Consider the following 12,557-nt stretch of genomic DNA (forward strand, 5'->3'; position numbering starts at 1 on the left):
CCAGGAGGAGGGCCATCTCGCCGGGGTTGACTGCCTGTGAGACGAGCCTGGATCTGGGCGCACGGCACAGACACAGCGAAACACTAGTGCTGGGCATTTTTTGGTGGTTTGCATCGTGAGCCTCGCTTCGTTTCTGGTTCAGCGGTGGATCTTGGGGCCGCAGACGCGCACGTTCTGACGAAATGCGCCGCTGGGGAGGAGACACACAGTTCGGGGAGTTTTTGGCAGACGGCTATTGTTTAAGCAGCTGTCAAGACTCCAAGCGTGCCCCGTTCCCTTAGCTGAGAGCTTGTTTGAGAAAAGGTGACGGGGGTTCCGCCACCCGCGCAGAGTGGCAGGCGTGATGGGGGCCTGTTGCGGCCGAGGCGGGTCCAGAAATCCGTGGCATTCGGGGGCCTGAAGGGACGGATTTCTTGTCATTGTGGGTCACGCTGTCGACAAGCTTGTTCTGGAACACGGGAGGCTGTTTCTCGTGAACGGGACTGTTGATGGTGCTTAGTGTGTGTGTATGAGCCCCGAACGTCGGACCCGAGGGTATCTCAGAGGTTCAAGCGAGCAGGAGCTTGCAGAGGCCAAGTTCCCATCGCCTCCCCAGCGTTCCATCCGTGGTGGTGGTGAAGACTCGGAAGGGGCTCTCTGTCTGAGACGGAGGCGAGCCACGACACGAGGAGGGAGGGGTGTTCTAGAAGACCTTGTAGAAGGGTAGTGGGGAAGGGGCTTTTCTTGCGTGCATTCGCGTAGATATATTTTGTTGCAGACCGGTGGAGGAGAAGACGAAGGAGGGCATTCGCAGAGGTTGAGGGCACCCAAGACTGGAGCGTCCGAACGTGCAAGTCCTTGCAGATCCTTGCGTTTTGGGGGCCGGCCGGGGTGGTCCTTGGTGGCTGGCTGAACAGGAGCTCCTTCGCGGGACACCGGGGAACTGTCGCTGAATCTGCAAGTGCAGGCATCGTATCGGAGGGGCGCGCTATGAAGAAAAAGACTTGTCGAGAAGGTTATCTTCGGAGCTTTGTTCTGAGACCCGGGGGAAGGGCATTTGCCCCACGAGAGGGCGTGCTGTGGTTGTCACAGATAAAAAACGAGGCGCCTCCGCTCAAGGGCAAGTCTCAGCGGCCTGCCTAACTTGGGAATGACTTCGTACAGCCAATCCTGACAATGTCGACTTATGCCAAGTTATGCAGGCTGTCTTAACAGTGTGCCGACCGTCGTTGGTTTTGAGAACTAATGTTAGTGATCGACAGAGGCAGAGAAACTGTGGCTGACTGGTTCAAGTCTGGTGGCTGGGAACGTTGTTGGTTCTGTGTAAGTCGATTGACGATCGCCGCCATTTCCCGATATGTCGCTGACCTAACGGACCAGGAACACCCATTTAGACTGCTTAGCAAAGTCTCTAGTTGCCGATTAGCGCATGCATCCGTCGACGCGGTAGCCCGAGTATTGGTAGCGAGTGCGATTCGGCTGACGGCCGACATCTGGATCAGATTTGGCGTGGATATCCAGCTCACTTTCGGGCAGACCCGGCATGGTCGAAGATGGCAGGAGCGACAGCGACCACCTCAAGTGCCTGCCTACATGTTCTTGCTTCTGCTGCTTTTTTTGATCGGTGGAGTTTGAGGGTTCAAGTGAATCCTTTTGACATTTCGATTTTTTTCGTCTGCTTTTTCTTCTTCTCTTTTCTCGGGGAGATGTTTGTTTCAAAGAAAACGGAAAGAACGCGGTTGAATATTTCCATTTGCGGAAAAAGGTAAGTGATGCTACAGTCCGTTTGGATACTAAACCAATACACAAGGGAATGGCGGCTTGCGATTTGAATGAAGTTGAAGACGGTGCTGTGGTGAGTGAGAGCACCAAAGTCCGCAGGCACACCTCCCAATTCGTCGGTATCGAACACGAGCTGACAAGCGGATAGACGCGTTTGGCTCACGGTTCGGCAGGGGTGGCCCAAGAAGGGTGCCCAGGATGAGATGAACTGTCCCGGATGGATGCGGATAGTTTTCAGAAACCAGGCATAAGATTCGGAAGAGGAGGAATGTGAGTGCTGCGGCAACACGTTATTGGGACTGCTGGCAAATTGCGAAAACGAGATCCAAACACAGGCGTTGATTCGACGACGGTCGAGGCGCCTGCGTTCTTGAGTTCCTCTGGGCGGTTTCAAGCGAAGGATCTTGCCGTAACCTTAAGTCGGTTGTTGAGAGCAGTCTTCGGGGCTGAGGGCCAGGCCAGCTGTGATGCAGCCATGTTGACGTTTCTCGTAAGGCTGGATGTGGGTCATTCGACGACGATTGAGTGTATCTGGAGATGCTGATGGAGCCATCCTGGATGCTGATCTGCTCGTCATGTTGGATTTGAGTTGATGTAATGGTAGAGGCATCGAGCAGTCAGTCTGCTTGTACCTGCATTTGGGATTGAGCCGTCGACGCCCAGCGCGCGGGCCACCACGGTTCGCGCTGCTTATGTCAGGGAGACGGAGGCCAATGAGAACCGTTGTTGACCACCCCGCTGAACACATCAGCACGTGAAATGACCCTGAGCGAAGCTAATTTCCGACCCAATCAAGCGACACTCTTTCCCTGCAGAGGGCCGTCATGCGGTGCGCGACCGACCGCGTCCTCCTTCCGAGATTTTGTTGACACCGAAGTACTCCGTACCGAATCGTAATTTCGCATTCTGCTCAACGACAAATCCCCTTTGTGTTACGCGATCACGACCCTACGACCCCGAAACGATTTCTATTTCGCTCACGAAGCCTTGCGAGAGTCCACGGAAGACCTCGTGTGCCCGACCGCCGAAGCGACCACCTTGTTTGCGGGGCCCCTGGCTGCGTCATTCCAGTGACCACCTCTTGGAGTGCTTGGCCGTCGAAAACGACAGAATCACGCCCAGCGATCCGCGGTTGCCCGCCGAGATAGCCCACCGCCCCTCAACACCCGGAGGATGATATCGCCCACCTACTGAAAGGGCTAGCACGACATAGGAAAACGACGTTATAGCGATTCCAGCCTCGCTGCCACATTGTGGCAGGAGTTGAAGGTCTCTGTCGGGACGGCATCGCGGTCGGCTACTGCAGAGAACCTGCCTTCCGCACAACCGGCAACATCTTTGCCGTGAAGTCGGGCGGCAGGTGCCCCCAAATCAATCGCAAAGATGCCTCCAGCCGGTGGTGGAAACATTAAGGTGGTGGTGAGAGTCAGACCGTTTAACAGTCGAGGTATGTCCCAGGAACGCTTCCGCTACAGCACGGCGGGCAGCGACGGTAGGAAATTGACTGGACACCGACTGACGCGACACAGAGATTGACCGGGGTTCAAAATGTATCATCGAAATGAAAGATAACCAGACGGTCTTGACCCCGCCATCCGATGCTCAACAAAAGGGCCAGAAGGATTCTGGTCAGAAAGTCTTCGCCTTCGATCGATCATACTGGTCTTTTGACCGAAAAGATAACCACTATGCTGGTCAAGACAACCTCTTCGATGACCTCGGTCAGCCCCTTCTCGACAATGCTTTCGGGGGGTACAACAACTGTATTTTCGCCTATGGTCAAACGGGTTCCGGAAAATCCTACTCTATGATGGGATACGGCAAGGAAGTTGGTATCATCCCGAACATTTGCCAAGATATGTTTAGGAGAATCTCGGCACTTCAGGAGGACAAGCACTTGCGCTGCACTGTTGAGGTGTCATATCTCGAAATTTACAACGAACGTGTGAGGGATCTGCTCAACCCGTCAACTAAGGGCAACCTCAAGGTCCGCGAGCATCCTTCGACTGGTCCCTATGTCGAAGACTTGGCCAAGTTGGTTGTTGGCAGCTTTCAGGAGATCGAGCACTTGATGGATGAAGGCAACAAGGCCAGAACAGTTGCGGCGACCAACATGAACGAGACATCCAGTCGAAGTCACGCTGTTTTTACCCTGATGCTCACTCAAAAAAGGTTCGATCCCGACACCAAGATGGAGATGGAAAAGGTAGCCAAGATCAGTCTAGTCGATTTGGCCGGTTCAGAAAGAGCTACCTCAACGGGTGCCACAGGTGCTCGCTTGAAGGAAGGTGCGGAAATCAACAGATCGCTGTCCTCTTTGGGTCGTGTCATCTCAGCCCTTGCGGACATCTCGACAGGAAAGAAGAAGAAGGGCGCCGGTGGGCAGGTTCCGTACAGAGACAGTGTTCTCACGTGGCTGCTCAAAGACTCGTTAGGTGGAAACAGTATGACAGCCATGATTGCTGCTATCAGTCCGGCAGACATCAATTACGATGAAACCTTGAGTACGCTTCGTTACGCCGATTCAGCCAAGAGAATCAAGAACCACGCCGTGGTCAACGAGGACGCCAACGCCCGCATGATCAGAGAGCTCAAGGAAGAACTAGCTCTGTTGAGGGGCCAACTTGGGGGCGGCGGTGGAGTTCCAGGTGCCGCTGGCGCAGCTGCTGGGGGCGGTACTATCACGGCTGAAGAGGTCTATCCGGAAGGCACGCCCCTGGAGAAACAGTTCGTCTCCATCACGTCTTCGGATGGTGCCGTCAAGAAAGTATCCAAGGCCGAGATCGCAGAGCAACTCAACCAAAGTGAGAAGCTGCTATCGGATCTTAATCAGACTTGGGAGCAGAAGTTGCAAAAAACTGAAGAGATCCACAAAGAGCGTGAGGCTGCTCTCGAGGAACTCGGCATCAGCATCGAAAAAGGTTTTATTGGGCTGTCCACGCCCAAAAAGATGCCTCACTTGGTTAACCTTTCGGACGATCCATTACTTGCTGAGTGTCTGGTGTATAATCTCAAGCCAGGGCTGACGACAGTTGGAAACATGGACACCAATGCCGAAAATCAAGCCAATATTCGTCTTAACGGGACGCGAATTCTCCACGACCATTGCGCCTTCGAAAATCAGCAAGACGGCACCGTCATGATTATCCCGAGAGAAGGCGCGTCCGTGATGGTCAACGGAAAACGGATCGAAGAGCCTAAGCAGCTTCATTCCGGCTATCGTGTGATCCTAGGCGACTTCCACATTTTCCGTTTTAATCACCCGATGGAGGCACAGAAGGAGCGCGCCGACAAGAGCCTTCTCCGCCAGTCTGTTACGGCAAGTCAGTTGCAGGGTCTCGAAGGGAAGGCAATCACGCCAGCTGCCAGCCCTCGCCCGGGTCATGAGCGCAATTGGAGCAAGGCTGGGTCAGACTTTGGTGACAGCAGGCCCGACTCGCCAATTCCCTTCCGCCCAGGTCGTGACAACGATTGGAGCTTTGCACGCCGCGAGGCAGCAGAGGCTATCCTTGGACCGAACCAAAACCTGGCGAGTCTTACGGACGACGAGCTTAATGCTTTATTTGAAGGGATTCAGCGAGCTCGTGCAGAGCGTGTCAATGGACGCGATGGAGATGACGACACGGAATCAGTCACTTCCTACCCTATACGAGAGAAGTACATGTCAACCGGCACGATCGACAACTTCTCACTCGACACGGCTCTGACCATGCCATCAACACCGAAGCCAGGCGAAGTCGACGACAAGATGCGAGAGGTGCGGGAAGAGATGCAATCTCAGCTCGACAGGCAGAAGGAAGAGTACCAGGAGCAGCTCAAGACTGCGGAAGCAGCCAACGTCGAGGTCGAAGAGATCAAGAAGGAAAAGGTCCGCATGGAGGAGACTCTGAAGACTATCAAGGAAGATATGCAACAACAACTTGAGGTCCAGCGCCGACAATTCGAGGAAAAGCTTGAGAAAATGGATCCACTCAAGCGGCCAAAGGCGAACCCCAAGTTGTCAGACGAAGAGCTTGAGATTGCTCGACAAGTTGTGAAGCACTGGCGGACCAGACGTTACGTGCGCATGGCCGAAGCGGTCCTTCAGCATGCTTCTGCACTCAAGGAGGCACAAATCATGAGCAACGAGCTGGACGAAGGGGTGGTGTTCCAGTTTACGGTCATCGACGTCGGCCACTCATTGTGTTCCTCTTATGACATGGTCCTGAATGGGTTGACTGGCGAAGGCGACGATACTGCGCTTGACGAAGCTCAGAAGCCGTGCATTGGCGTTCGTGTTATTGATTACAAGAACAGCGTTGTTCACCTCTGGAGTTTGGAAAAGCTTCACGACCGTGTTCGACAGATGAGGCAAATGCACCAATATCTCGATCAGCCTGAGTATGCTCAACATCTCAGCCTCGACAATCCGTTTGTCGAGACTTGCATGCCGCAGTACACTCTGGTTGGGGAGGTTGACGTCCCATTGAAGGCAGTCTTCCAAAGCAGAGTCCAGGATTTTGCCTTGGACGTTCTGTCTCCTCATACCTCCCATGCCATTGGCATGATCAAGCTTTCCTTGGAGCCATCTCACGCCAGAGCGCCTTCCAACACTCTCAAGTTCAACGTCGTTATGCACGAAATGGTCGGCTTCGCTGAGCGAGAAGGTACCGAGGTGCACGCTCAACTGTTCATCCCCGGAGTCTCTGAGGAGGACGGCATTACGACCACTCAAATGATTAAGGATTTCGATGAAGGCCCGATTCGTTTTGAGAGCGTCCATAGCATGAGCGTCCCTCTTTTTAGCCCGCAGACCGTCACTCTTAGAGCCGCCATCTTTGCCAAGGTCTCGGCTATGCATTTGGATAAACTCTTGAGTTGGGACGACATGAGAGATGCTGTGCCCCTTTCTCGAGGCAAAGGCAAGAACGCTCGCATTGCGGAGTCTCAATTTTTCACGGAAGAGAAACACGACATGCTGGCAAGGATTCAGATCCTTGAACTCAACGAGGAAGGAGAGTATGCTCCGGTCGAAGTCGCTCAGACAAGCGAAATGGACGGCGGCACATTCCACCTTCACCAAGGATTGCAGCGCCGAATCGCCATCAACATCACGCACAGCTCTGGCGATGCTCTGCCTTGGGATGATGCTATGAATCTCAGGGTGGGCAAGATCCAACTTTTGGACCAGGCAGGAAAGTCGCCAGATATGGGCTCGACATCCCCGGCAATTACCCTCAAGCTTGCCAACAAGCCTACTTTCCGCGACAACGCAAACGGTACCCGCAGCATTACGCTGACCGGTCAGTGGGACTCAAGTCTGCACAACTCCTTACTGCTAGACAGGGTTACCGCAGACAAGTATCGCGTGCAGATGACGGTGGCCTGGGAGATTAGCTCCAGCAAGTTTGCAGAGCCGATGAAGTTCGCCATGCACGTTTGCTGTCAAATCATGTCCAGATCATACGTGAGGCAGACGTCCATGTTCTCTGCACTGTGGCAAAGTGTTCGGTTTGTCCACGCCACCAGCGCCATCTTCACTCTCTCGATGCGTCCAGCGCCTATCAAGAGAATCGGCGACCTTTGGAGAATGAGCAGTCAACACGACTATGTGAAGGGCGAAGAGCAGCTCACAACTTGGACACCACGCGGGGTTTCTCTTGTTAGCGACTTTATTCTCTCTCGTAAGAAGAGAAGGCGTATCGCTGAAATCGGGTCCGCGCAGCTACTGCTTAAGAAGATTGGGCTCCCCGAGCCTAGAGTGAAGCCCGCGGAGGAGCCTCAAGAAGAAGATATACCTCCGCAGCCGACTTTTGATCATGACGACGACGACCTCTTGAACGACACCCCAGAGAGTTCACAAGTCCCAGAGGACGACCTGTTGAATGGAGATGATCAGGACACTCCACAACAAGATGCAGAGACCGAGACAGAGACTGCAACGGTACAGGAACCTGAAGAACCCAAGGAGCCAGAAATGCCAGAGCGGGAGAAGTACCTCGTTGAGAGGTGCCTCAAGCTATGGAACAAGTACCCTGATCCTCTGTTGCAGATTCTCAGCCCAGCCAACACTGATCCACCAGCCGATGGCGCTGCACCCGAACCTGCCGCGCCGATGTTGATTCCCACGATCATCCGAGTTCCAAAGAACCCCAAGGTTCTCAAGGGTGGTTACTTGCTGGTACCCAACAGCAGTTCAACAAGATGGGTCAAGAGATTTGTGGAATTGCGTAGACCCTACCTTCATATCCACTCCGTCACTGATGGTGATGAGGTAGCAATTGTCAGTCTCCGCAACTCGCGCGTCGACAGCCAACCTGGCGTCATCGGCCTTTTGTCGGGTGAAGACGACGACACAAGCTCGCAAGCCAACGGGAGCGTCGAGGAGTTCCGGCCAAGTCACCGTCGGACAGCCTCAGGACGTGTCATCTCCAGCATTTGGACTGGCACAGGCACAGGTGGCGCTCAGACCGGACCTAATGGTGGCCTCCAACGGCTGAGTGAACGACTGCAAGCTGGCGTATTCGCCATCTACGGTACTGACAACACATGGCTATTTGCCGGGCGCAGCGAGCGCGACAAGATGGATTGGATCTTCCGTATCGACCAGAGCTACTTCTCGAGCAGCGATAGTGCCAATGGTAGCGGCACCGGCAGTCCTGATAGATATGACGACTCTCTCATCGGCGGCTATTAATCCGGCTGCAAGGAACATCATGAGTTTTCACGAAGTTTTCTTTTTTCAACTCAAGAACGAAGCTTGCCGCCGTCAAGAGGCGGCATGGCACTGGCAGGAGTGGCCTGCCGCACCGAAGTTTTCTCTTTGTTTCGTTTGTATAACGCACGACGACGAATTGCATTATACCCTCTATGACTTGGGAAGGGGAGAAAAGATACTAGAGGGGACGACAATCTTGCTTATTGAGGATGCCATAGAGATGGACGAAGGAAGAGACCGGAATCCAGACAATGATAAAATCTAGACAGAACTGCCCTTGGAATGGGAAGGCAAACGGGACCTGGGTACGCGCGCTTTTGCTTCCACGAGGGTTGGATACGCTGCGGCAGGGTTTGCACGATAATTTTTCACCTCACCACTGCCCTTTGCAGCGGCTGCATATAGTTTAACGGGCCAAGACATATTAATGACTAAACGTTTCGAAGCTGCACTCCGATGGTCAAAGGATTGACTTTAACATGGTCTTCGACATCTATTCCGTTGCAGAGCTGGGCCGTCTAGTGTTTGTCTACTGTTTCGGCCAAAGCACAACAGTGATCCTCGCTGAACTCCAGCCTCCTGGGCCACTTCTCCGATAGCGTCTGAGCCATCGATGGCCTCACCCCGGCTCCCGGACTCCGACGTCCGCCTAACGTGAACCCCTAGACCAGACAGATCTTACTGTCCTGCATGGGCTTGACGTCCGTTGCTCCTCCCCACGATCCCAGCCAACCGAACGGACACCGGGCTTGCTGGCTCATTTTCGATGCGAATCCATTGCCCCGAGCCCATTCCAGAAAGTCGTGTCTCACAGCGCTAAAGCCCAATGCAAAGGTCGTTAAAAAAAAATAGCAAAGTCCCAGCACAGAATCCATCAAGTACAGTCGCTTCTTGTCGCAAGATTGGGAAAAAAGTACATGAGCAAATGATGCCGAAACAAAGACAGGCTATAGCGAGATGACCGTCTCAAAGCTTGGCGCTCTCGCCGACGGTGCCGATCTTGAGCTTGCCGCCGTACTTCTCGAGGACCTTCTCGTTGTGGTACTTCCAGAAGACCTTGGTGGCGTTCTTGCCGGCGAAACGCTTGAGGATCTTCTCACCACCGGGGTGCTCTGATTGGAAAGCTGCGAGACATGGTCAGTATGTTGGGAAGATGGAGGGAAACTTCTACAGCATAAAGAAGAGAGGAACTCACCGGTGATGTCGTAGACGCCGTCCTCGACAATGAGCCACATGTCCTTCTCGGTCTTGTGCTGGGCAACCTCGGCGGTGGTGAAGGTCTTGGACATGTTGGCGGCTGTGTTTGGGGGAACTTGAGGGGGTGACGCGGTTCGGTGTATGTAGTAGCGAGATATCGTACGACGCTGAGAAGGCTTGCGGAGGTAGTTGATGTGAAGATGTGAAGCTGAAGATGAGGTGGTGAGTGGCAGGTTGATAAGATGTGAGGAAAAAGACACGGTGAGATGGGCCAAGGTTGTCGGGGGTTTGTCGGTGTCGTTTCCTAGCGTATCGGGCCACTGGGGGGGGTTGGCTGGCGGCCCTGCAAAGCACCGGCAAAGAGCAAGCCAGCAGCGCGCGTGTTGCATCTAGCGGTACACGAGTCAACTTACCTCGGCTCATCTATGCGCGAACAGGGGTCGTCGGACGACGTCATTCGTCCGCTGATTGGGGGAGCTCCGCCTCCGGACCGCTTGGTGGCCTGGGGTGAATGCGGGAGCAAATCACGAGGCGACGATTTCTCAGCTCGTGAGATCCGGGGGAGGAGCAGCGCCCAGATCCGAGGCTCCGCTACCTTTGCGACTACCTAGACTTTTTCACGCGCCTGGAATTTTTTTTTCCCATGGTTCGAATCGGTTCCTGGCGGTATGTCATTGTCAAGGATGCCGGGGTATGTGCCGAGTCTGTTTCCCTTGCATGCAAGGTTGCTCGAAACGATGCGGTGGAAAGGAACGATCTAGAAGATGAGTTGAAGTATTGTGGTATCTCATATATGAAAGTTTACTAGGCTATAATATGATGTTGATAATAACAATGACGCATAGTTTCATGAGATTGCATGCAATCCAAGGTCTCGTCTATCGTCTCCGCGGTTCTATGCCCTCAACGCCAGACACCATCCATGATAGGGTATGGTAAAATGGGAATACTCTAGAACTCAATGATCAGATTACCCAAATCAAGAGCCCGCCTGAACTGCCCCGCAAAGCTTGCAGTTCCTTGGCAATCGCTGGCAGATCGCTTTTCAAGAGCTTTCGGCAGCCATTCGGTGCATTTCTGTATGCGATGCTCATTCTGCGGGAACACTGTTAGCCACACAAAGACATTGAACACAACGGGTCCATAACGCACCGAAGGGTGTGTACCCAGGATTTCGGGGATCTCGTCCTGGCGATACATCTTGGCCATACGGTCCATTCGTTGCCACAAACCAATGGCTTCACTGGGATCATAGCACGCCTCTGCCATCAGCATCATGCCGATATAATCTGCTTCGCTCTCCTGCAGCCGGCCCATTGGCAGCGTGAATATGAAATCGATCAATCCACCGCCCAAGTAATGAACCATGGGCAAAGCCAGGGGTGTTGCGAGCCAAATGCTAAACAACGCTCCCAGAAGGATGTTGGGCCCAATTAGAGAGCTCATCCGCTCGCCTACATGATCCGCGATAATGTGCGCGATCTCGTGGCCCAGCACGGCGGCCAGACCGTCCTCGTTCTTCGTCACGCGCAAGATGCCGCTATGGACGAATACCTTGCCGCCGGGGAGGACGAACGCGTTAATAGTGCTGGGGTCGTCGATTACGCGAATCTCCCATTGCAGATCTTCCATCCCGGATACCGGTATCAGCCGCTCCATCACCCGTTTTACCATCCTAGCGCGGGGATCCCACGACGGCAGGAAACGGCCGCCTTGCGTCTCGACTTCGTGGATGATGCGCCGGACCTGTTCGGCAGAAATATCTTTAACGTAGTCTTCCGGAAAGATGTTGAAGCGCTTGCGCCCCGAGACAGGGACCGTCTGGAGGTTGTAGAAGTAGAAGAGGCAGGCGGCGAGGAAGGAGCCGGCTATCACGCCGGTGCCTACGGTGCCTCGGGACGTCGCGGCGCGGCGGAATCGCTCGAAGACGCCTATCCGGCCGTCACTTTTGCCTGACCACAGGGGTTTGGCAGCTCGTATGCGGTTTTCGTGGTACTGTCGTTGGAGATAGTCGTAGTCTATTTGGCGGCGGGGGTCGCGCGGGTCTTGAGGAGCACGCGGGGTCTGGGAGAAGGGTCGGGTCGGTCTATATATTGGCGTCGCTGAGTCTGATCTGATTTGCGCAAGACGAGAGCTTGTGGGAGAGGTGCCATTGAGCGGCCGAGGGGGTGGCGGTCGAAGGCATGCAGCTCGGAAAGCTGGTGGTCGGAGAGCGCGGAGGAGGGATGACATGGTTGGGCGCGCGACGTGCGCCGGCCGGAATCAGTCCTCAGGATCGGTCTACGCGATTGTGCGCCCCGGTTGAGGTGTCCTGGAGGAAGGATAGGGTCGTTTCGCGGCTGGTATTGGTGTTCGTCGTGATCGAATTCAGACGTCCGAGGATGCTGTCATTCGGAGTGTAGCTCACTGGCCGGCGATAACGATAAGAAATGTGGCACACCAGCCACACGTCAGCTCAGCATGAGAACGGTGTGGCTGAGCCAGTGCCCCCATTTCCAACTCCCTCATCAACACTTGCTCAATCCCACGTCAGATTTTCAAAGTGTTTCCCGAGCTTTCCGAAATTTTGGAACTGGCAGTATGCTTTCGCTGGATCTTCCTCACAGCTTTTATGCGGTTGCACACAGACAGTCTGGGCTCACCGGTGCGATGCACCTGTGCAGTATGGGTCTTCTGTGATGATCAGTGGTGCCACTTAGACCTGCCCGTGTCTCCTTAATTCTATGAAAAACCGCAATGGACTTACTAAGTCACGCGAGCTATCTAAAATATTTCTTCACCCTGAGGTCGATGGGTTATCTAACATTAGCAGGCTGTCGGGACTTTTCAGGGGTTCCGTTTGGTGTGGTACTTCGGAGGCTCTTTGCGGGCGTCTTGTATATATGTGATAAGTCGCTTCTCT

The 12,557-nt window shown here is 54.1% G+C and overlaps 3 protein-coding genes across 3 annotated transcripts; 1 reads left to right on the forward strand and 2 right to left on the reverse strand.

Annotated features, from left to right (window-relative positions):
- Nucleotides 1-3,144: 3,144 nt before the first annotated feature.
- Nucleotides 3,145-8,437, forward strand: CGCS363_v013323 (Kinesin-like protein; the record flags this gene model as incomplete). The annotated part of the gene is made up of 2 exons (XM_036645172.1): nt 3,145-3,208; nt 3,291-8,437. 2 exons carry the CDS (start codon nt 3,145-3,147, stop codon nt 8,435-8,437), a joined length of 5,211 nt encoding a protein of 1,736 aa, XP_036489200.1.
- A 987-nt stretch (nt 8,438-9,424) lies between these two features.
- Nucleotides 9,425-9,747, reverse strand: CGCS363_v013324 (putative cytochrome b5; the record flags this gene model as incomplete). Its single annotated transcript, XM_036645173.1, has 2 exons — nt 9,425-9,582; nt 9,654-9,747. The coding sequence occupies 2 exons, from the start codon at nt 9,745-9,747 to the stop codon at nt 9,425-9,427; spliced, it is 252 nt and encodes an 83-aa protein (XP_036489207.1).
- Nucleotides 9,748-10,606: 859 nt separating this feature from the next.
- oma1 (Mitochondrial metalloendopeptidase OMA1) lies at nt 10,607-11,887 on the reverse strand (the record flags this gene model as incomplete). The annotated part of the gene is made up of 2 exons (XM_036645174.1): nt 10,607-10,750; nt 10,808-11,887. 2 exons carry the CDS (start codon nt 11,885-11,887, stop codon nt 10,607-10,609), a joined length of 1,224 nt encoding a protein of 407 aa, XP_036489206.1.
- Nucleotides 11,888-12,557: the final 670 nt, after the last annotated feature.

The sequence above is a fragment of the Colletotrichum siamense genome (genome assembly GCF_013390195.1).
Source record: "Colletotrichum siamense strain Cg363 chromosome Unknown KSG_Cg363_contig09, whole genome shotgun sequence".
Taxonomy (NCBI): Eukaryota; Fungi; Ascomycota; class Sordariomycetes; order Glomerellales; family Glomerellaceae; genus Colletotrichum; species Colletotrichum siamense.